Consider the following 25,022-nt stretch of genomic DNA (forward strand, 5'->3'; position numbering starts at 1 on the left):
TAGAAATCAATAAAAGGGTCATTGAAATGTGATGAAAAAAAGGACAGGTCAATCATCCAGTGCTGAGTTTATGTATGGTCAAGTAGTCCAGTGTTTTTATATTAACATGTTAACATACACCAGATGGGGCTACAGTACTGAGTGTGATCATCTACATTTCTGCACTCCTTGATATTAGGAGATTTCCACAGGCCAAAGGACACAAGAGCAAAAATGTCTCATTGGTGCATACTGTATTTCAGTGAACAATTTATAATGTAAAGAAAGCCATTTTACATGCTAACACATCTGAGCTATTGTGTGAGCTATTGAGACCCTGTTAAAGGAGAGGACACTGTTAGTGGCGAGAAGAAAGCCAAAGTTCAGAAGAGTAAAGGTTTCAAAAACAAGCATAAATCTTTGTCACAGTTAAGATTTATTCATTCAACATTTCACATTACAAATATTTAAAAATTATGCATATTGTTATAAATAGTTGGCTGCAAACAATTAAATAACATTAGATTTTTCTTTTTGTTTCACTAGCACTTACAGACCAACTCCTAGAATATGGACATTTGTATAACATAACTTAATTACAAAGGAAAATACAAAAATAGGAACTTATAAAGTGAAATGACAATACAAATTAAGGTGATATCTTAAGTAAAAAAATGCTATTAATAAATACAACAACCTTCCCATACACAAGTTAAAAACTATTGAAATTTTGCCATTAAGTAACATTAACAGACATATTTAAATATTTCTTTTCCTTCAGAAAATGTGAACCATATATTGTGGAGCACAATATAGCAATTAGTAAAAACTAGACACTTTAACATATTAAAAGCTTCACCTCAAAAATATAACAAAAATCTGATCAAAATTATAAAAATTAATTATACATTCCAATTAAAAATATACCAATAAACAGCTAAATACATTATTGACCTAATAATTACAATGCAATCACAGTAGCTTGAAATAAAATAAGCAAATGAGCACAAAAACCTTTAATGTTTTAAAAATAACTTCAATTATTTTATATTAGTACAAATAGTTTTGATTTCTGTTCTTTTTTACAAACACCAGCATGAAAAGGATTACAATAACAGTAGAAAATGACTGTGAAAAACATATTAACATCTTCTTTTAAATGTCAGCAATTAAAAATGGCATTAAAGAATTACATTGCAAAGAGTCCTTATCTGGAAAAAGGTTCAAAAAAAGTATTGCACATAACAACTCGAAGTTAACTTGCAACATTTACCACATTCAAGTCTTAAGGTTCCCCTTCCTCCAAATAGGTTTCTGATTTTACCTCAGACAGACAGTAGGGATGAAGTTCTCAAGTCTGTTCAACAGTGTCTGATAAATTGCTCGTTCTGCACGGCTAATTATTTATTTTTTTAATTCTGAAAGTACTTTCTTTGCTAATTTGTTAGCTTTTTTTCCTGTGCGTCCTGAATGTACTGGATTATGGGGAAGGCGTAAAAGAGTAATATACAAGAGGGTGCAGGGTGTCCTTAACAAATTAAAAGTTTAGAAACATCTGGTGCACAACCACAACAATTAATTTTCCATATTTAATTCATGTACTTATTTTTGTCATCATGCATGCTAAGGATTACAATAGGCGCTATTTGGCAGTTCAAGAATATATATTTTTAAATGGTAAAATATCTAAACATCAAACATCCATTCTTGTGATACTAGTGTCAGCCAAATTCAGCATTCTCCTTAGATTATAGTTTATATTCCAGCTATGGAGAGGAAACCAAAATGACAAGTATTTCCAACTAGGATAACCATTTTTAATATTAACATTAATTTAATGACAACTTGTTCTTGCCATGCTATTTAATTTTTTTTTAATATATATTGTCATTAAAGTCTAGTGTACAAGATGCAAGACCTTAAACGATATATTTTGATCTTTCCTCTGCAGATCTGAAGTCGCATCAACTCAAGTGTGCGCTTAGTTGTAAAGATTCCTCAGCACTGAAATGTATAAAAAGCATAATTGAAAATAATATATATTAAAATCACTTGACTTTTTTTTCTTAAAAGAAAAATTTCCATATATGCAGATCTCTCAGTAACAAAAGTACAAAAGCTACCTTTCACAATGCGAAAAATTGAGGTATTGCAAAAAGGAGTTTTCCCATCTGTGAAAAATGTGCCTAAAATGACTGTTGAAAAACAAAAGTATTTAGAAAAGTAGTGCATAATAAATGTTCATATGTGCATGACAAAATAATTTAGCTAGAAAACACTGTACCAAAAATCATTAGGCCATGTAGAAAATAATCTTTATCATCTCATTAACAGCAAATTCTTCAAAAAGTGTTTGAACTTCTAAAATGTATAACCATAACACCCACGAGCTTAAGTGGTGGTGCAGCGTGGGTGCGCTGGAACATCAAGCCAACGTGAGGATACGTTTCTCACTAGTGTATGAAGTTTATAATTCATCACTATGTCCCTGACATTTTATGCTAGCACTATCAGATGGTCAAAGTTTGGAATAATTACTTGAACTGGACGCTTTATTCGAAGTACATGACAGTTCCAAAACAGCTAGCAGTTTCTCAAAATGATACCCGACTGTTGAACTACATACGTCTCCTTTTTTGACCTTTGGAAAAGAAGCAGGTGGACTTGCAAAAAAGCCAGCATGCACTTTGTTCACTGTTTTTTTTTTCACTAGTGTTACTCTGGATTTTGACTGCATGCTTATCAATTCAAGGCCAATCTTTGGTTCGTTGGAGTTCATCTAGTCTCAAATATCGAAGGGAGTGAGGGGCAAACAATAATTAACTGAAATGAGACTTTCACTTGAAGGAGAAAAGAGTGAGCCATCTTGCTCACTACTGCACAGCCATCTTTGGTTCCCTAATGTCTGAAGATTTATTTAAAAAAAAATTTAAAAAATAAATAAAATTAAAAAAATTCTATGTTGCAAGTCAAAGTGGATAAAATAGTGTGGTAAAGTGATCTACCTTCAGTTATGCTTCAAAACTTCAGCTGAGTGGATACTGCAGAACAGGAGGTATATGGGGTATTGTTTTCGTAAATATCTTTAGCACTTTTTTTGCCATTAAACCTGTGTGAGGTTGAATGTGGCCTGGAAGTTAGCATACGTTGTTGGACAAAATAAGAATTGCCAGTCTTAAGTTGAAGAAAGCTATTTTTAGTTCTGCAGAGCACCATGCAATTAAAATTCCTTGCTGTTAAACCAGCTCATATGCAGACGACTGCATCCTCAACACCATGCATTCCCCAGAAGAATGCTCTGTTTCACTGCTAATCTTATTTTTAATTCAGGAAGTGACAACACAGACTTTCTAACTGTCTTTTCTGCTGTCAATTCCCTTTTCTGTGGTCAGCATGTAAAGGGGAGACCAGCTTGATTTCTACATCTTGCTCAACAAACTAGCAGCTAAGCTTGAGGTATAAGTTTTCCTGCAAAAAAAAGGAGATCAAGCCCAGACTTCTGATGCGGAATCAATTGTTTTGAATTATGGATGCGTGTGTGTGTAAGAGAGAGAATTTCAGTTATTTTGCTGTTCCTAAAACCCAATTAAGCTTTGGTTATACACTGGGCTCCTAAACTGCATTTGCACACTAATCAGAATTGTAAGTGCACTCTTTGCAACACCTTTTCATGTCTGCTCTGTAGCCTTTTGAATCAAATAAAAATAAAATGTAATACTTCTAATTGAACCACAACAGGTACTGAAGAACAAATGACCAATACTCAATATTTCATGTCTGTGCACCAAGTAAATAAAATCTAATGGCGTTACCTAAATAGTAAAGATGCATCACACGTTGTATTTTCTTCCTGACCATTTTTTTTGGATTGACGTCGACTAAAAATTAAATGACTTTTTTTTTTCTTCTCCAAATTAAACTAAAAAGGAAACAGCAACAGAAAGTGCATTTATTAGACAATGATTTTGCGACTCCTACCCTTCTCTCCCTTGTCTCTCTCACTCCCTGCCTGTGTAACCTTAGTTCCAGCGGAAAGAGATGTGGCGAGGTCGGTCACCACCCTCCTTCACCAGTGGTTTGTGGAACTCTCGGCCAGCACGCGAGTGGATGGCCGCCCAGCAGTATTCACAGTAATACTGGAGGCATGTGACATTGGCGCAGAAGAAAGGAGCGAATTTGCCTCCACATCGTGTGCCCTGGCACTCATCACACAGCTGGTCATCCAAGACATATGGCTTCACTTCCACCTGCCGAGAAAGCAGAAGAGCATAAGTCAGGGAAATAAATGCACACTAATTACTAATTATATAATAGTATAGCAAAATATATATTTTCTTTATAGCAGAAATAAATCAGTTTAAAGTTTGTAAGTGAATAAATGCATTTAACAAGTAAAAATGCCTTTGGTATATTATTTTGCTTCTTGCTTTATGAGGGAAGGATGGGAAATATCTTTGTAGTTTTGGTGAGAGCCAGAACTGACCCGTTTATCGATCTCTCCATGCTGCAGTTGTACAAAACGAGCACTGATAGCAGCAATGTAGCTCTGCTGATTAGAAAAGGCAACCCTCCCTGCTCCTTTAGGGTACTTCAACTCAGGGTCTGTGTCAATCCCCGCATAGCACACACCACCATACAGCCTGTCCATGATCATAGCCAGCTCCACTATGATAGATTATTTAAAAAAAATTATTATAGATTATTTTTTTAAAAAATGCAATAAATAAAAAAATATTTTGAGTGGAGAATCAGGTAAGACTTTATAAAGGAAAATTCATATTCTGAATTTAGTAATGAATTACACGAACACACATGACATAAAAACTATGCATTACTGAACAGGGAAAATCACCCTGAAATTGAAATTACCTGCACGTAAAGGGCGTGGAACACCACCAACAAAAATGGTCTTTCTCGGATCCAGAGGCTGAGACCCATCCATCACAAAGTCACTGTCATTCAGATTCCAAGGTCGTATTTGGACCTATTATTATAGAGAATATCAGCTCTGCAAAATGACACAGCTTATAGACGGTATATTTTGTCAACCTTGGTTAAATCCACACGAGTTCACCTAAGATGCATGGGATATTTTTAAACCAGGCATTATTATGGAGTTCTATTAAAACTTTACACAAACCAGTAATTAAATTAATGGTGTTTTTTTTTTGCAGGTAGACAGACAGATCACAGGACATAGAAAGGCTGTGCTCATTAACATGAGAATCATGGGGATTACACAATGCTGCATGACACAAGTACGGATTTTATTCACGTGTTCATATGTTTATTCTCAGTAACAGTTCTGGCATAATGTAGGTCAGAGTGGTCACGTGTCATGGTTGTATAATCACTGTTACAAACATACCACTATGTTTCAAGAAGGGAAAAATTAAATACATTAAATAAGATACAAAAAAAAAAAACACCTTTGTGTATAAAAGAACTTACAGGTTTGTCTTTAATGGTAGGGCTGGACACACATAGGTAAAGCTTGCCATCTTCTTCAATGCAAGCATCAATCAAAGCCTGGACAGAACTCTCATCTTGGAACAGAAGGAATGCATAACCTTTATAGGGAAAACAAAAAGGCATAAATGACTGCTTAGTATATTATATATTCAACAGTTACTATAAACTGTTCACTAAAAAAAAAATACTACTCAGTTCCTCTCGTGCTCGAATGCACTGTTGAGGTAAGATCAAGTCTGCACTCTGTGGTCACGAGTTCGAGCAAGAAAACTGTCAGGAACATTGTTCAAATGTCTATGCCTCTGGAGTATCATGATTTCCATCAATATGTTTACATTTTGAGTTGCATACCAAGTATATAAATGTGGAACATTGGGTAAACCACCTATCTAAATATTATGCCAATACTGTATAATAGGCCACATGTGGTAGGTACAAAGCATTGCGTAAATAGTTTTAGCCGTCTAGCTGATGGTTTACTAAGTAGCATGACAGCTAAACACTGTCTATAGGTACAATTCAAAACTGCATTCTGCCAAACTAGGTGTAAAAATGTTATGCCATCTATGTAAAACAATAAATTTAGAGAATCATTTTTGTAACATCAGAGACAATCTGAAATTGACTTAATATTTTAAAATGTAAAAAAATTCCACATACCTTTTGGTGGAAAGTAAGACTTGCTCTCAGCCTTATGAGGCCAGTCCACAAACAGATGCCCAAAGCGACGGAAACTAGCAGTAATTTCATCTAGAAAGTATGACACCACATATAAAAACACAGACAACTTCTCATAGTTAGTTACATTTTTCCAGCCATTGTACAAATTGGCTAATACCTTCATCTATATCTGGGGGTAGACCACCCACAAAGACCTTGCGCGAGTAACGCTCCACACGCTCTCCATTCTGATGAGGAAAGCAGTGGGGAGAGCCTAGGCCAGGCAAACTCTGCTCTGCTCTTTCCTCATCTGGAAAGCCATCCTCCATTGGGAACAGGGATGAGTGACCTGGAAAATAGCCACTGAGAGGTTAGTACCCATCTTCTTGTTCTAACTTATGTCTACCTGAAAGCTAAGCAGTAAAACACATTTTCAGGCCCAAGAACATCATAGAGGCGAGACTTATTAAAAAAAAAAAGTGCATTAATTTTTTGCACCAGCATTTACATAAACCAAGAACTATAAACAGGTTTTTGTTTTTATCTCATGTTTCTCACATTGGCAAATTTTCAAGATTAATAAAAAGCTAGATAAATTCCTAGCTGGAATTCATACCAAATAACAGCTTTGTAGTCCTGTTACCATTACGCTGGATCAGCTTAAAATACAGCTGCTGGTGTCAGGACAGAATGCAGGCCCCGTATGTCAAAGCGCATGCATAAGTATTCCTGCTACATGCTCACTGTAAGATTGGCTCAGGATGAACCACAACCCTGAATAAAATAAAGCTATAACTGAAGATGAATGAATAAAAGAATATGTATATTTGCCACTTCAAGAAGAACTAAAAGCCCAAATTTGACTTGTTTTTCACTTAAAAACTAAGAAATGAGGTACAAGATATGCAAGGAGTCACACAGTAACAAATGGAAATTTGTGGAAATGGAACACTGCACATGTACATGCATATTGCTTTATAGATTCATTAACACATCATGCATTTAGTAGCCCTGACAATTGTCTACAGAGCCTTTTTAATCTTTTAGAAAGATTGTTATTTACCTCGTCGCCTCCCATAATTCCTTGCTGCATGTAAAATAAGATTACATGTAAGGTAATGTGGGAAAGTGTCCTCTACATTCACTCACTCCAGGTTAAAATGGTCTATATACTTTACCTCATCCTTTTATTAACAGCTTCATAAAGATGATGCACACTTGGATGTAGATTTGGCTGCTTATTAATGCCAATTTATTAAATGAACATGCATTTATTGTGTTGTCATGATAGAGTATCATATAATGTACTGGTCTATTAGAGGATATTTATTTATTGTGTGCTTCCAAATAATTGCTCAACAGACTTAACACAATGATCAGCCACAGTATTAAATCCACTGATAGTTAAAGTGAACATCTTGTTACAACAGTACCTGTAAATGTGTGAGGTATATTAGGCATCAAGTGAAGGGTCAGTTTTTATAAAGTTAATGTGCTGGAATCGGGTAAAATGCACAAGTCTCTGAGGATCACAAGGATCTAAGCGGATTGTGGTGAACAGACGATTCAAATACAAAACAGCAGGTCTTGTCATCCTTGTATGCAGTGATTAGTATTGTACCTACCAAAAGTGGTCAAAGGGAGGACAGCTGGACACGTGTGGAGCAAAGGCTAGCCTGTCTGGTCTGATAAACTACTGCAGCACAAATGACTGAAATTTAATGCAGGCTATGAAAGAAGCATATCAGAACACAGGGTATTGCTGCTTGCTATGTATGTAAAGGGTGCGTAAGTGCAGACCAGACAGACTGCCCATGCTAACTCCTGTCCAACAGTGAAAGCTCTTAAAATGGACAAGTGAGTATCAGAAAAAAAAACATGGAAGAAGACATGACATTCATGTGGATGTTTGACACAACACCTACCTAAACGTTGTTGCTGACCAAGTAGCTGTTTTCATGGAAACAGTATTCCCTAAAGCCAATGTCCTCTTTAAGCAGAATAATGCACCATGAAAACACAAACTGCTCAAAAAAGGTTTTAGGAAAGCAGATATTTACTTGGCCACCAAATTCCCTAGATCTCAATCTTGTGAGACAAACTAGTCGGATCGATAAAAGATCTGGTGCTAACATCCAGATACCACAGCACACCTTCAGAGGTCTTGTGGAGTTCATGCCTCATCAGGTCATGGGCAGGTGGTTTTAATGTCATGGCTGATCATATCTTTAGTAACGTCTTGCAACAGTTTGATAATAAACTCCATCACAATCCTGTATGATATATTTGCTATTATTTCCAGCAAACTGCACTGGTGTTCTCAATACCAGATTATTATTAGATTTGACTTTATAAGTCAATTAGATGATTTTACAGACACACATGCATAAGATAGTAACAAATATTTTAAATATGACAATCATTTATTGTTGTTACTGCAGTTTCTAGTCAGACAAAGATAATCAGGAAAGAATAACGGCAACATCAACAGCTTGAATACCAACAGGTTTCAATCACACACATTAGTTATGTGCTAATTGGAGCCATAGTGAGTGTGGAAGCGTACCTGGTATAAGAAATTTTATAGACAAATCCAAAGAAAAATCCACACATTTCACTATTTTGAGCTCAAAATGCAAAGAGCTGCTGCTAATTAACAGTACTCAAGACATTTTATGCACATTTAGGTTTGTCATAGAACATTGTACAATAAATAAGAGAAACAATAACAGAATTATTTAGCTTTTCTTTACGATGCATTTGCATCGATGACTGAGTAGAATGAGTAGTTTTCTGCTTTGCCTCAGTCATATGGTAAGGTTAGGTCATTATAAATGCAGTATTTACCTCAGGACATTAATCTAGGTAAATAACCTTTAACCTATGGAACATGGGCTAACACCCAGCACCCCCTCCTCTCCACCCTTTAAGCAACAATGACAAGCACTAAAACACTGTTAATCTTGCGGACTCTGACAATACCGAGCTCACTAGGCCTGTCAGTCATCTGCTTGTACAGGGTTAAGAGCAATAAAGTAATAAAATCATATACGCACCATTTATAGGCAAAGGGCTGTCTCCTCCTGGATGGGTGAATCCAAGGCGACCTTTGGAAGAGGAAGGTATAAATTACTTATCCATTACTAAGAAGTGTCTACTGGCCACTTAAGGTGTGTGGATGCATTGTGTACAACTGTACTATAAACATGTGTACTATGATGCCTGCTGGTCATCAATACTGGTTTTATGGTGTTAAATATTTCAGTCAATCATTAAAATATGTCCTCTGATTTATTCACATCACTAATTGTTGACATTTGAATCAACTTTAGATTATTTGTCTACTAGGAAGTGTCATGCACAGAGAGGACTTCTTTACAACACACTATGTATTTCCCCATGCCACAATCAACAGGTTTGTCTTGCATAATACCAAATAATAATCAGATAAAAAATAAAAGCTCCTTTACTTGAAGCTGCTTGGATACGTTTAAGGCTTTGCATGAATTCGGACTAGCTACCGAAAGCTATCATGCACACGATCACAAAGATTAAGAGGAAATAGTCCAGTACAGGTTTTGTTAAGCTTTAGCATCAGTTTATAGCCAAATATAAACATGACTGTGTACACTACAAATCACAGTACTGTGCTGACAAGGTGATTTTTAAAAAGACTTTTTCCTATTATTGTCATGTTGAACAATTTTACTCAGTTTCCCCACAAAAATAGCCTAAACATCCATTTTCAATCCTCAAATATCAAACTGTTTATTAGTAGAATTACTAGTGAAATTCCCTATTAATGTGCCAAATGTACCCTTCCTCTCCAGCAAGGCACTGCAGGAACAGTGAAGTAGCAAGGCCGATGCCAATGCTGGAGAAAGAACAATGTTTTCTTGCTGCAGAGAACAGAAAACCCTTTCTACTGGCACAGGACAATACGGACAATGCCAGAAGCCTATCGAAGCTTTTAACACCAGAGTTTCTCTCTGCCTCATCCCATCACTTGTATAACATGTCTTTTCCAACACCAGTGGGTGCATCCTCCCTGCTGCCCAAATAATGAAATGGGAACAGAGAGCTGCAATGGAGACAATTATGTTTTAATTACTGGAGCTCCTATTATAAAAGACTAATTTTTATTTAATCCTAATGAACTATATTTAATCCCAAGCCTTGATGGGACACTGCTGGATGCAAATCAAATGCTGAAAAAAAAGTAAAAGGCATGCAATACAAGGCATGCAATACAAGGCAGAAAAACAGAAATACTGTATGTGGTGTCTCATTAATCAAAGCATGCACAGAACAATGGCAATTTTCTTGTGAATACTGATGATTCTTGCACACAAAATTAGAAATTTATCACACATGTATGCACAGCAGAATGCAATGAATTTTACACATTAAATCCTACACACATTAAAAATTGCTCATGCATGGCCACACACATTCACACAAAATAATGCTTCCAAATTGCCATATATATGGTAAACAACTTCCTAGTTGATTTTTATGCCTGTGTGTGCAATCTACTGCCCCAATTACATTTTGAAAACCTTGCAATGGTGTGAAAATCCCTCATTATTTTGGTCTTTTCCACTGCTGTATTTGGAAAAGTAATGTATCGTGGCAGCTCATAAATTAAATATGTTGTAAACTCATCCTAATCAGTTTCTGCATATCTATGGCTAGGAGCAGTTCTAAAAACACATTTCCTCATGCACTTGAAAAACTTGACAAATCACATTCTGTGCATAGAAACATCCACTGGCACAGTCTATGCACAAACCTTGTGGAAAAAACTGGTTGCTTACTCTGGTTAAGAATCTTAGACTGAATCAAAGTATATTAGACTCAAATTAACAAAGCCAAAAGCTCTGTTTTGGTAAAGCCTTTTGATTATAAGGGAGTTTGAAAAACTTGGCAGAGTCAATTAAAGAGCATCTTTTATCTCATGACATGCAAGAAATTACATAAGGTGACAAAAACGTTTCTCAAGACAGAACAAGCCATCACTAATATAACATTGTGTAATATAAGGTTTATGTACGGTCAGTAACACCCAGAGTGGGCAGAGAGGATTTCCTTGCTATGGTTCACCATAATGACACAGGTATGTCATCTCTCATCAATTGCTCATAATTTACATTCATGGCATTTAGCAGATGCCCTTATTATCCAGTGCAACTTACATTTTATACAACTAAACAATTGAGGGGTAAGGGCCTTGCTCAGGAGCCCAGCAATGGCAGTTGGTGGACCTGGGATTCAAACTCAACCTTCCGATTGGTAAACCATCACCTTAACCACTAGGCTATCACATCCCCAATCAGCATTATAGTCATTTCTCATCAACTGCTCACATTTATGTGTACACACATGACTGATGTGAATGAAATGTAAACATTCAAAATCCTATAATATCAGCAAGGGATAAGCACCTGATCACCTCAGAAGCTAGAAAACATAAGACAAAGAAAAATCCCACAGTTGGAGGTGGATTGTATTCACACGTTCACTTACAACTTTGTTTGGTAGAGAATACCAATATGCATAAATTTTCTTGATATGCTCATATATAGTTAATTTTAGTAAAATGCCTCTCATATATATATATAAGGTTTTGTGGAATCTTTTGTCTTACCTTTCAAGGTGTCTTGCTCAGCCCGCATGATGTCAATTAGAGAGTTCTCCAAGGAGTGCATGCTAAAGCCATCAAATGATCGCGTGCGCTCCTGTGAAGAAATAAAAATAGATGACCACAAGGACAAGAAGGATGAAGGCATTTTATCTCATCTAACTCATCCTTAACTCCATCACCTTCATTCTCACTCTATTTTAAGCTGGAGGCCCATTCAACTTGTTCCCCCTGTTGCAAGGGGCAATGTGAGCCACAAACAAGCTAAGCAAAATGGCTGTAAAAGCTGAAAGGATAAATTTTGTCAAAGAAGCTAAAACTGTTTATATAATTGGTCATGGCAATGTTCTTCTGTTCTTATACTTACAGTATAAGCCACTAGTGGGTAGAAAATCAGTGTTAATCAGTCTTTATTCTTTGTGTTGACATTCACCATCCACCAAGGTGTTTCCCCACTACCTAGAATCTGTTGTTACTCTTTAAATATACTGATGGGTCACTGTAAACTGTATTTTTGTAATTATTAAAGAAAGAGCTGAGCTGTTACAACACCATAACCAGCCTAGATTTACAGACCATAACGCCTCTTAGTACAACAGTTGAGATTCATTGCAGGCTGTGCTCATGCTTAGTTACAGAGCCGATATTTGCACAGATCTCCCAAGCACCAATCGGCATGGAGAGAATGTGTCCTCACTCAAATATATAGCTGCAAACTCAGAATGGTCATTGAGTCTGTTTACCACCTTGAGAATTACTGCTCACTACAGAAGGCCATGACAGTGAAGTCAAGTGCACATGAGGCAAAAATGGACAAATTTGACCATGACAAAAATGTTTGGGGTTTTTTGGGTTTTTTTTAAAGTGCTAATTGGCACGTTCACCTTGTTCGGCTGGAAGCTATTTTGGGTTGACTGTTGTCCCAACAAGGTGAAACTATTATTAGACTACACAGATCCAACTGTCCTCTGATGCTGCCAGCTATAATGCAAAGCCTGTTTTCCATAGTAACACTCATGTTATATGTAAAATTATACAATTAGGTCATGATGGAAAACCTTGACAACAAGGCCACAGTACAGGAATTACAATATTTCATAAATACCATTCATCCAAAATATCATGGTTAAAAAGACATACAAGACATATTGAAAATGCTATAAAAAAGTTTGATTGTTTATCTATTAAAATTATTTCAAAACCCTAAAATTAAATCACTCTAATCCTTATTAATCCAGACTCCAGGCATGGGTGCAAATTCAGGAGGTGAGATTTTTCCAAGGCAGCGGAAAAAAGTAATTAAACTGGAGCACCAGCTCTCAGTCATAAAGATGGGTTTAAGTTTCAATACATTTGAAAAATATCAGTATGGTTTTACATATCAATATCATCAACTCGCAGTAACCTAATTAAACATCAAATGAATTAAAATGAAGCAATAAGACCATGCAAAGAATTTACTGGCAACCAAATGGGACAAACTTTTATTTTAAAATAATTTATATGTAGTTCTGAAAACCCAAATTTTCATGAACTATAATGTGTTTCCCTTTGTACCTCAACCAGATGTAAATGTCTAGTATTTTAAACAACACCTACCCCCAGAGATGTTAAGGGGCATCATTAGATTTAAAGAGTCCTCACCCACCTTACTAATCTACACAGAACAAAACGTTACAGCCAAATTTGCATGTTTACTGCAGTAAATGAGGTCTCTTAAGTACGATTATCAGGAAATAATCACTGACCAACCAGATTGAAACATGCTGTTGTACATGGTGAAATATTAAAAGGCTGCAACTAAAAATAGACCTGCTGGGTACACAGCCATTCCAAGCCCCATGATGGGCACATACCCAAACCCATGCAATCACAGAAGACTTTAGCAAAGATTACAGAGACTTAAGAGGTTTAGAAAGTGAAAGACCTGGCTGGGAGCACAGCACTTCTAATTCGAACATAGCCTTAATAGAGCACATCCACCAGAAGGGTGAAAACAGCCTCTGCCATGAGGGGAATACAGAGGAAGCATTTAGGGAGAGAAAGTGACCTATAACCTTAGAAGGTTCAAACTATGGTATAACAAATAAAATGATTTAAAAAATAAAAGTAAGCGCTTTCATAAATAACAGTGATATATTTCATTAATACAAGTTACCAGGTCAACAGAAACATCTAGATTTAGTGTAAGTATTTGTAATACGATTTAATTATCATCAGATGAGATCGTCATAATTATAGCAGTAAGGTTGTGTCTCATGCAGTTCATGAATGGGACCCCTCTGTAATCTGCAACTCTCTCCCCACTCATTCAGTCGCAAAGGCTTGTGGGGAATGCAAGACGAGCACCAACACTGTTGTCTAAGCGTTTATCTCAGCGTTATTCGAGGGATTGAAACTTTTTTCCTTTGTTCAAAGAAAAATCTGTGTCAAACATTTCTCAATTTTATGAGCAAGATGTTAAATACATATATTACGGGGTGCAACATTATTTTAACCATTTTTGCAGCATGATAAATGTTACAGCACCAAAATGAATGAAACCAAAAACTGGATTTGAAATGGCTCCCTACTCTCAACACAAGTGCATTACATTTAGTTGTGTACCATAGGTGGTTGTTAAAGAAGGCATTGAGCTCTTGGATCTGTTTTAAGCCATTTATAAATTATTGGCTGCATAATTTGAAGGCTGCATGATTACTGGTCTTCATTTTTTATGTCATACAAAGTTTGAGACATTATACAAAATAATTAAACATGTTGTTTCAGGACATGTACAATCACCAGCCACATTCATGCAATTACCAGCAAATCATGTAGCAGTAAAGCACCTTTGGAATGTGGTAGCACAGCTGACAAATATACAACAAACATGTAATCCAGTCACTTCAACATAGACCAGAATCTCAAAAAGATGTTTCCAACACCTTGTGGAATCCAAGCCAAGAAGAATTCCAAAAAATAAAAGCTTTTCTGACAGTGAATGAGGGCCCAACCTATGTACACATACAATCCCTTCAGAGAGTACTGAAACAGCAAGGCCAATTATTTTTTGTTTGTGCTTCATTGTGTTGGCAGCGTGGCGCTTTATAATGCATTTTTTCATAAACTGGCAAACAGAATGTTTCTATTGACTTCTGAATTCATTCTGCTGTTACCCTCATGAGTTACATCATCAATAAAGATTAGGGAGCCTGTTACAATAGCAGCCACGCAAGAACAAGAATAAGCCATGACACTATCTCTATTGTGCTGCATCTTGTTCTATAGCCACTATATTTCTGCTCTAAAAGTCTTCTTCACACAGAGGATTGTGATACCTTCACCCCTGCCCTGTGGAGGTTGTTGCTGATGTCACAGACTGTTGCTTTGAGGGTTTCTTCACAGCTCTCACAAAGTTTCTTTTATCAACTCATACTGTTCTCCCACCTGTTCTGGTCTGGTGTCTGGTGCAGTTAGTGCACTAAGGATCTTTTTCAGGACATTTGTAAAACAATTGCTGTAATGTAACCAAAGCTTGTGCAATGACCCTGACAAATTTTCCCTATTTTGTCAACTTCAAAATGGCTTCCAGCCGACAAAGACAGCTCTCTGGTCTTCATGTTGGTTTATCCTTTTAAACAACAAAAAAAATGCCTGCCCTGCCACACTAGTCACAACCATAGTCACAGAGTGCATTTATCAAATCTCCAGCAACAGTAGGCACTAGCAGAGAACAAGGGTGAACATACTCTTTGGACTTGACATGAAGCACTTAAAGTCATTACAATGGATTATCTAACTGTGTGGAACATGCAATGCAAATAGTACAACTGCCTTGACAAATGTTTGCATACTTCATCCCGAGAGCATAGCCAAGCTGAGCCAAGCCTACACCTATCTGTGCAACAAACAATTTGCTTGCAGTGCTTCCACCCTTGCTATAATAAACATTTTCAAAACATCTCACCATACTCAGTCCTAGGCTACTTAGCAAGGTAAGTGGTATTTATACAGACTTGAGAGACATAAACGCGGATATAACATCTAGGAGAGGAGTGACTGTGTCCATTGTCTTCAAAAAAAAGTTTCTAATGTAACATCTTTTGATGGCACCTTTAACAAAATTGTGTTCAAAATACTGTGGTTGCACACACACAGACACACACACCCTCCTGGCACCAGACATAGAATTATTAGAGATTAGGAGTTCGGCTACCACCTTTATTTTCTCTTGATCGGCTTCATTGCATGGTGGTTGTGTATTGTGCTAGAAGACTTTTTGACTTTAAATTTGAGCTGTGTCCATGCAAACAAATTACACCACCTAGTTACAATTGTTCTACAATTATACAGTAGTAGCCTGTATATCAGTCGAAGTGAAGGGTGCAGCAGGTGGCACATATGTTAATATGATTGTTATAGCATTGAGATGCATCACTACTGTGTTAAAGCTTAAATACACAGATCTTGTGAAAGATTTTGTTCTGTAAAAATTAATAGAATGTGGCATGTTTCTAAAGGGGGTGAGGGGGGCAGGAAGGAAGAAATTAAAAAACTGTTTACAACCAGATTAAAGCCCTTAGTAAAAGGGTTTACACAAAAAAATTAAGAAATTCTAAAATAATTATTTTGAGCATTTCAGGCACAATACCTGCATTGGTAAATATTTTGTATTCTAGTAATGTGAGTCAAAGGTATTTAAATTTCAACCACAGAAACATTTCCCACCACCCCCCATTTTGCAGTTTTCTTCTCTGTAAGCATGGCCTTTTTTGGAGTTTTGTGGGCATCACCAAACAGTCTGTGGCATGTCCATGCACGATAATTTATAGGTGAATGACATTTCTAACATTCAAACAATTACAAAACTTGAAAATCTGGTGTAAACGTTCAGTTTGCCTTGTGCAAACATTTATACAACAAACATTTGTTTTTCCCACATCAACATAATTTGAACATGTTAAAAGTTATAGTAACATGCATAAACTCCACAGGGAGTATAAAAGCAGTTCAGCAATGACATCTAGGCTGTAATAAAATGTGGCACTGGATCCAACTTAAAGAAGCACAGAGCAACAAGATACATTTGAGACTTGTGATAATTAAAAGTATGATTATTTGCATTTCAAACAGAAACAAAGGGTAGAAATTGTAGAGGCAGTAATGTTTAATAAATGACTGATCTGCAAAATAAGACCTTCTGATTGTTTTTCCCACTGCACTGTTACAGTTTTGTCAGTTTGACTAGTACGTGTTTGTTCAAAATGTAACCTAACCACTATAAAGGAATACTACAGATACGACAACCTAGGTCTCACAGTTCATTAGGTCCCCATTTTAACATCTAAGCCAAATATTTGGGGTGGACAAAGCCACATTTTAATGGCTTTAAAAACCTAATGTCATTTCTGTACAACTGACCAAAACATCAGTCAACATCCATTTTAAGAAATAATACATTTGAATGCAAATTTGAACACTCAGTGCACTGTATAGGGTGACAACCATTATTTCATGCCTAAGGGGTGCATTCAACAACAATTATGAATTTAAAGCTAAAGCCTGGATAGCATAAATACTCAAGTAATCAAATTGTTCAGGTCAAATCTACTACACCGCACAGACATCACCTAGAGTTTATGACAGGATTGGGGATCTAGCAGCTGTGAGATGGCAACAATAACCACTGTGTCTTAATATGTATCCAAGCAAAACAAAATAACACACAAATATACTCTCTGAAATAAGACGAAGCCTTATTTAATGCTTAAGAAAACTGATATGACACTTTCTTACTGGTCTAATCTCTAGGTAGAGGGTTTACTTTCTGAGGAGATCAATCATAATTCAGTCATCTCTAAAACTAGAATGGCTGCGATCCATTAGTAATCAATGACTTTGTCCTTTAGCCCACCATCTAAAACAGTTATACCTTTTCAGAAATATTGCAAGCTAAACTGTAATGCAAACTGACTAGGGGGAAAAACAACCATATGGACTGTATTAGTTGTACTTAACAATACGATTATTAACAATACGAAATTCTCTTATCAATCATTTTCTTACATATACCTGGAAGGGAAAGACATTGTCGCTTCGACCAACAGTCTCATCCATCCAGGTCTTGGGGGTGAATGTGGTACCAGGGCGGTTGTACTTCTGAGAGGCTGAGTGATTGTTTGGGAAGGTCTTCTTCAGTGGTGAGACAGAGCTGAGTGGATTCACAGCACCATTCAAGCCACGACGAAAGTCAGCACCTCGAGACCCTCCCCAGCCAGTGCCAGACCCATATGCACCACTGCCTGGACTCCAGGAGGCTGAAGAGGGCGAAGGTGAGGGGCTGGGGTATGCACCCCAGGGAGAGGGTGGTTTGCTTAGGCCACTGGAGAGATGAGGAAGTTGGCCAAAGGTGGCTCCACGGTGGGGGAAGGGTGGAGGGTTATGAGGGCTGGCTGGGGAGCGACGATGCTGCTGGTGCTGGAAGTGCGGGTGGGGCGGAGGAGCATGGTGCTGAGACACAGCACCAATCTGAGGAGAGAAGCTGCCGCCAAAGCCTGGGCCTACGTGGTGTGAGAAGTTCTGGAATAGCAGTGGGCCATTGCTGGCCGGGGTAAAGAAACCCACATCCTCATTGACAATGGCTGATGGAGTTGGCGCAATGGCAGCAGACCAGTTGTTAAAGCTGGTCAAGGAGGACGAGGAAGTACTGGACTGGACAGCTGTGCCCAGTCCAGATGGTTCCTGATAGTCAAACGGTGACAGGACAGGGGACTCGAGACGCAGCTTCTCCTTACCATTAGTGCCCTCAGATGTGCCATTCTCAGGTTTGCTCTCTTCCGAGCGAGCTTTCTCAAGCTCAGAAATGATGCCACCTTCTTGGTGGACAGGGGAGAGCTGCTGCTGCTTCTCTTGCGTCTCTTGCAGCTCAACTTTGGGTTTGTCGGTGCCCATGTCATCTTGCATGTTGTTATGGGCTGTGGCAGCTGGGAACAGCCAAGGAGACCCGGCGGTGCTGCCATTTCCAGCTGTGGTGCTGTTTATGAAAGCAGCAGGGCTCGGCGTCACGTTTTGATGATGATGAGGAGGTTGCAAATGTGGGTGAATTCGTACAGGGAAAGCAGACTTGTTGCCAGTGTTGTTTTGTACCAAGACTCCAAACCCGTAATCCCCCATTTATGTTTTCCAGTCAAGGGTGCGACACGGTATTCTTATCCTAAAAGGAATGAAATTGGATCAGTTCATTTCCACAATAATAGCTGGTTATCTCAACCATTGGTCCACGTTGACATAATTCATATATCATTCTAACAGACTGCACCCGATAATACTGACTATAAACATAATACGGAGCTGTAGGTTTTTTTTTTCTTTACAGATTATTTTTAATACACTTTAATTTTGCAGGTTGCTCGTCGCCTCGCAGCTCTAATTATAGGCTCGTGACGTCTCCACTGCTGTTAGCACCAAGCTAACAGCTTCGACCCGGCAGCTAGACACGACTAGCTTGCTAACAGGCTAACTGAACAGAAAAGGCCAGACCACGAAACGTAGCTGCAAAACTCGTCGGCATTTTATTTTTCAGATAATTTAGTTTACGAAAGAAATACTGAGGCAAACTACAGCCTTAATGCTCATTAGATTTTCCTTCTATTTTCTCAGTGAACGACGCTGGGTATCTTGTGAGCTCTGAAAAATGATGACGTCTTCTAATTTCACAGACATTTCGTAGCACAATTTTTACCACAGACGCGTAAAACAACGACTGATTCGTGATTAAACGACAGGATGGCACAGAATACCGACCCCGCGGTGGTAAAACGATATAATTAAACGGACATTTCACCTTACTATCTCCTTGATTCGAGGCGATGACTGGAAGAAGATCCGCTCCAATGCGACAACCGCAGACGATTCTGTGCTCGTTAACTGACAACCCGCTTGTCGTTATTTAGTCGAACAGGTCTTTTTTGTATCGTCTATTAGTACGGCTTAGCGACGGCTTGTCAGGTTTTTCTTCCTCGCCTTGACGTGTCCTGTCTTCTCAATGACACACAGCCCTTCTTCTCTTTGCTAGCAGGCTGCTACCCTCAGGCTTCAACCGAACAACGTTACGTCATTGAATTACGATATAAATAGTTTAAGTCGTTTTACTCGTGTTCTGTAGTGAAATTCATCGACGGTTTCATTGTTTAAATGCGTTCTCTATTTAGGGGACCAGCGGTCTGTATCCCTTCCTGCTTCGCCGCTGCTGTCCGTCTCACTCAACAGAAATCTGCCGTAGCTAAACTGACAAGGAGACTAGTCGCGAGACACTTCCGGTTCTAACTCCGCCCCGTAATATAAGATCCCTCCCACTATAGACACGAGACGCTCGCTTCCCCCACCATGCAGATTTGTGATTGGTCAGCAAGCAAGGTAGCCACGCCATATCTATTCTTTATTTAGTAGTGATTCCTAAATATGTCTCTGCCCTTTAAGGTAATTTGTCTACTGAGGTCCCGCCTTTCCATCTTAAATCACCGCCTGGTAAGGTCTTATCGAGCCCTTACCCCTTTAAAGGGAATCTGAGTAAGAAAAGATTATGTGATTACATGACATGATTATACAATCTATGGCCAAAATTATGTCTATACCTGGCCATCACACCATATATAGTTCTGACACAAAGCACATGCCTGTCTAAATGTCTTTGTATACTGTAGCACTACAATTTCCCTTAACTGGACCTTAAAGGCCCAAACCTGTTCATGCATGCATGACAATGCACCTGTGTGTGCAACAATGCGTACAAGGCATGATTGGTGTGGAAGAACTTGAGAGGCCTGCACAGACCTGTGTGTGTGTGTGTGTGTGTGTGTGTGTGTGTGTGTGTCTGTCAGTGTTGTAATGTAAGAGTACAAATACTTCGTTACTGTACTTAAGTAGAAATTTCACGTATCTGTACTTTACTTCGCTATTTAAATTTATGTCAACTTTTACTCCACTACATTTCCTAGATAAAATGTATACTTTTACTCCGCTATATTTCCACTAACCATCTTCGTTACTCGTTACTACAAAATAAAATCAGAAGAAATGCGTGCGACTGCAATAAGGGAGGTTTGGCGAATCACTGCTCCTAGATTGCATTACGCACGTCCGCACGCTCTACGGAAAAGCACTGGAGGCATTTATCTATAACGTTAATCGGCTGAAAGCTGATTTGATTCAAGACTGGCATCATGCATAAAATTTTGGTGTCCACTTTTGCCATTTAATAATACCATAACTTTTGGCCTACTTTGTAGTCATATAATATATAATATAAAACTCTTCTTGTTTTAAATTCTCATTAAGTGCTAAAACCCCGTAAAGATGAAATCCTACAACCACCCCTGCTCTTATGCCTACCGAAAATCACTGAAATTTTACTTTTTACTTTTACTTCAAATACTTAAGTACATTAAATATCAGAAAATTACTTTTGATACTTAAGTACAGTATATATCAGATATTTTAAGACTTTTACTTGAGTAATATTCTAAAAGGTAACTTTCACTTCTACCAAAGTCTTTTTCTAGTATAATACTACTTTTACTCAAGTATTGCTTTCTAATACTTTATACAACACTTGCTGTGTGTCATTTGGCAGACACCTTTATCCAGAGCAATATACAAAAATACATGCATACATTACCACCGGTTCACTAGGTAATACATTAGGATACCATCAACCTAAAACTCTATATCATTTTGCTCTTGTGCGATATTTTACACAAACTGGACCAGTGAGAAAAAGAATAGGAAGAACAGGAGTTTCATACACAACAGCTGTGTTCACAGACAGAGATCTCATTAGGGCTTGGAACTGCTGCCACCTCTGCTATTTTCATCCCGGAATGGCATGTTGGAACTGCCATGCTAGGCTCCTAAAATAGTGTGTTGGTTGCATTTTTTCTTCAAAGACAATGCACATGAAATAAGGTTCAAGGTTATGGAAACCTATGGACACATATTGTAAAGTCTAAGTGCTTAGCAGAAGGTGTGGTTATTACTAGTCATTCAGCTAAAAAGGTGCAATTTCATTCATATTTTTTCAATGGTAATGCTACTCTAGTTAATTTCTTTCTACTCCTAAATTTGTTTTGTGTTTCAGTTGCAGGATCTGCATACAGTGTATAAGAAAATTGCTAATAAATAACCATGGTTTTCTCCCAGCCAGAATCAGCCATGATTAATCATTCATCAAAATGACTGAAGGATGTCTATATGAAATCCATATTTCTCCTGGGGCAGAGTATGCATGTGATGTATATGGACTACAATGGGGTCAACTAAATCACACGGCAATTTCACTTTAGACACAAAATCGTCTCTCCTAACCAACCTAGGAATACTTCCATGCAAACATATGCAGATGGTAAAGCACATTTACATGCATCTGGACTATTTGAATACATAAACTTGGTGATATGGGCTTTGGAGTGTTTGCATTGTTTCTTTTACAGCCCTTATTCCATGGATGCAGATGCAGCTTTGTTTTTACGCGGCTATGCATCCAGAGCGACTATGAATAAAACATTAAATCAATTGAAAAATTAATTACCCCCACCTAAGGCATAATTTTGGCATGAAAGGGGAAAGTGAGTGACAAACCAGCACAGTATTGTGTACTATCATTTGGTTTGTGCGATCTGAAATATATAGGAAGAGTACATGCAGTAAAATGAAGCAATGTGAATCAAACAGTGCCAGATCCACCATCATCACTCACTCAAAAGGAGGGGGTGAGCCAAAATGGCTGCCCTGCAGGTAACATTTTCCATGCTGCTGCAACAGAAATGGCAATATGTACTACGCTTAATCATCTAGAGTTCGCAGTAGCTCAGAATAGAGTGCTGAGTGCTGTCTCTTATTTATTCCTAGAGGTTCATCTTCAACACTTGAGCCTAGTTCATCAGAGCTGATCACTCAAAAGCTATGTGACTTATCTGTCTGGCTAAATTGCTCACCACAGCAATCTGGATTTGTGCATATTGTTCTCTGTGTGTTTGTTTTCTGAGGGACCCAATCCTAATTAAGTCAAAGAGCCAGCATGTAGGGCCTGTTTGTGGGGGAAAAGGATGTAGCTCTGCTTATGCATGCATCTGAGAGGCATTTGTGATTTCATTAGTCCTCTGGGTCCTGTGAAGGATAGATAAACGATAGAGGAGCAGCTGGATGTGTGTGTGTGTGTGTGTGTGTGTGTGTGTGTGTGTGTGTGTGTGTGTGTGTGTGTGTGTGTGTGTGTGTGTGTGTGTGTGTGTGTGTGTGTGTGTGTGTGTGTGTGTGTGTTATTTATGCATCACAAATGACACCACCTAAGAAAACCAAATCTGCTCTAAAATTAAAGCCGAGGGTTTTTCAGCCTGCTTGTTGTGTTATAGTTTCAGCTCACCTACTGTAAACATAAAACATTGTTACTGGATTATTGAGATACTTTTCGGTCAGGCCTCTCTTCTGTGCACCACCCCCTACTCCTATATGTAGTGCTGATGTAGCTAAACAGCCAAGGCTTCAGATGGTACAATGCTGAGTCAGGCCAGCCTGCACCATCCTCCACCATAGCAGAGGTGCACAGTGTACAGCCTCATCAATAATGAAACATCCTGTCAAACCGATCCAGCCAGGGTTTCTCTCTCTCTCTCTCTCTCTCTCTCTCTCTCTCTCTCTCTCTCTCTCTCTCTCTCTCTCTCTCTCTCTCTCTCTCTCTCTCTCTCTCTCTCTCTCTCTCTCTCTCTCTCTCTCTCTGTAAAGAACGCCTTATCATCACCTACTGCAGTGTTTGGTTTCTACTGAGTGCATGCTGGCATTTAGGAAAGTGAAAAGTTGCAGGCCCAAAGCAGTACTAATGCTTATCCACACCACCATGTACTGTAATTCTAATAAGCATTCAAGCCTATTCTGGACAAACACATTTTGATATAAGTGAACTGAGTCAGAACAGAATGAGGATTGATTTACCCGTTAAAAATATAAATTAGGGTCTTCATAATGGTATAAGATTGTTGGTTACCTGAGTTGACTTAACATAAACCTATTCTATACAGAATGTTGCAGGTTCACAGGCGCATGGATAACTGTTAACATACATACTCAAAAAAGTCAGAAACAATTGTTGATTTTCCATCCTGGTCATATTCACTTGTTCTTTTTTAAAGATTAAAATATAACAGGCAGTCAATTAGATGAACTAAAATCTACCAAAATTGCAAATGTCTTCAGTACCAGAAAAGACTAATATCAGTAATATCAGTACCAGAAAAATCTAAATAAAACCTTTAAACAAATAAACCCAAATATTTCTTTACAATGTTAGATCTGCAGAAAATAATTTCATCATTTATTAGTACCTAGTTTGTGTAGAATCAATTGTCTAAATATGGCACCACAAGTAGCATCTTTTCTTTCATGGTTTTGTATTATTCCTGAACATGGAGAATAATACAGTAGGATCTAGAATGATGCCAGCCAATGCACAAGCTTCTTTTCAAGCTTGTTACCTGAACACAATGAAATATGTAATGGACCTTACAACTTTATGTCACAAAGAACCCTTCAAATGAAGTCCCCAAATATACATACACAACAAGAAAATCTCATTTTTTGTGATCAAAGCTGACAAAGCACAGCACTCCTAACTCATCCCAGATTTATTATCAGTTACAGCTCTGGATCACCCTGATTTATCTCTCATTCCGCCTACCAGCATTCATGCATATTTAGTCTCCTTTTCATTGGAAAGTAGACACACTGAACCTTTATTTGTAGCATCGATGGGTCATTCATAGGTCATCTGCTTTAGATCAATATTCAAAGCTATCAAATTGATCACCATAGCTGGTCATCAATGAATCTGTATTGATCCATAGAACTGAGTATACTCTATTTTCTGAATAGTAGTAAGATGGAAAGTAATTAATTAGAGAATTAATAATAAATCAACCACCTTTAATGCATACAATAACTTCTGTCAGATGTGTAAAAGGGATATCCTGGAACAGCTTGTTTCTCTAGAATTACCAACATAGTCACAATTACTTTAGCCCATAATAACCTCCAGAAAAATTAAATTTCTTTATATAAACTTTATTAGATCAATTGTAACAGGCAGCTTAACAACATGACATAATTATTTTCTATACTCTATAGAAAATGTTAGATATCTGGTTAATTAATCTTGTATTAAAATATGAAATGCTTGAAAGTGGTCTTACATAATACCTTTTTTGAACAGGGAAATGTATTTCATTTCAATCTCACATATATT

The 25,022-nt window shown here is 37.7% G+C and overlaps 1 protein-coding gene across 6 annotated transcripts; it reads right to left on the bottom strand.

The window, feature by feature from the left end:
• Positions 1 to 396: 396 nt before the first annotated feature.
• Positions 397 to 20,045, bottom strand: cpeb4b (cytoplasmic polyadenylation element binding protein 4b). 6 transcript variants are annotated; one of them, XR_003439633.2, is made up of 13 exons: positions 19,578 to 20,045; positions 17,807 to 18,947; positions 11,759 to 11,849; positions 9,168 to 9,218; positions 7,175 to 7,198; positions 6,290 to 6,460; positions 6,112 to 6,201; positions 5,431 to 5,549; positions 4,849 to 4,963; positions 4,463 to 4,644; positions 3,958 to 4,226; positions 2,103 to 2,174; positions 397 to 1,983 (listed from the first exon to the last, which is right to left on the bottom strand). XR_003439633.2 is itself a non-coding variant. In XM_027139914.2 (12 exons), the coding sequence occupies exons 2-11, from the start codon at positions 18,905 to 18,907 to the stop codon at positions 3,999 to 4,001; spliced, it is 2,172 nt and encodes a 723-aa protein (XP_026995715.1). In that variant the 5' UTR covers positions 18,908 to 18,947; positions 19,578 to 20,045; the 3' UTR covers positions 397 to 1,983; positions 3,958 to 3,998. The 6 variants fall into 6 exon arrangements, 4 of the variants coding, with proteins under 4 accessions (XP_026995715.1, XP_026995714.1, XP_026995713.1 ...); XR_003439632.2 differs by having other exon boundaries at positions 2,103 to 4,226; XM_027139914.2 differs by lacking the exon at positions 2,103 to 2,174.
• Positions 20,046 to 25,022: the final 4,977 nt, after the last annotated feature.

Source organism: Tachysurus fulvidraco, chromosome 21 (genome assembly GCF_022655615.1).
Source record: "Tachysurus fulvidraco isolate hzauxx_2018 chromosome 21, HZAU_PFXX_2.0, whole genome shotgun sequence".
NCBI classification, from domain to species: domain Eukaryota; kingdom Metazoa; phylum Chordata; class Actinopteri; order Siluriformes; family Bagridae; genus Tachysurus; species Tachysurus fulvidraco.

What these genes read in the sequence shown, in the direction of transcription:
- cpeb4b (XM_027139914.2), bottom strand. Translation starts at nt 18,907, where the DNA reads ATGGGGGATTACGGGTTTGGAGTCTTGGTACAAAACAACACTGGCAAC. An exon ending in ACAATGTCTTTCCCTTCCAG is followed by an intron (nt 11,850 to 17,806) that starts GTATATGTAAGA and finishes ATTTCTTCACAG; the next exon opens with GAGCGCACGCGATCATTTGA. An exon ending in CAGCCCTTTGCCTATAAATG is followed by an intron (nt 7,199 to 9,167) that starts GTGCGTATATGA and finishes TTTTACATGCAG; the next exon opens with CAAGGAATTATGGGAGGCGA.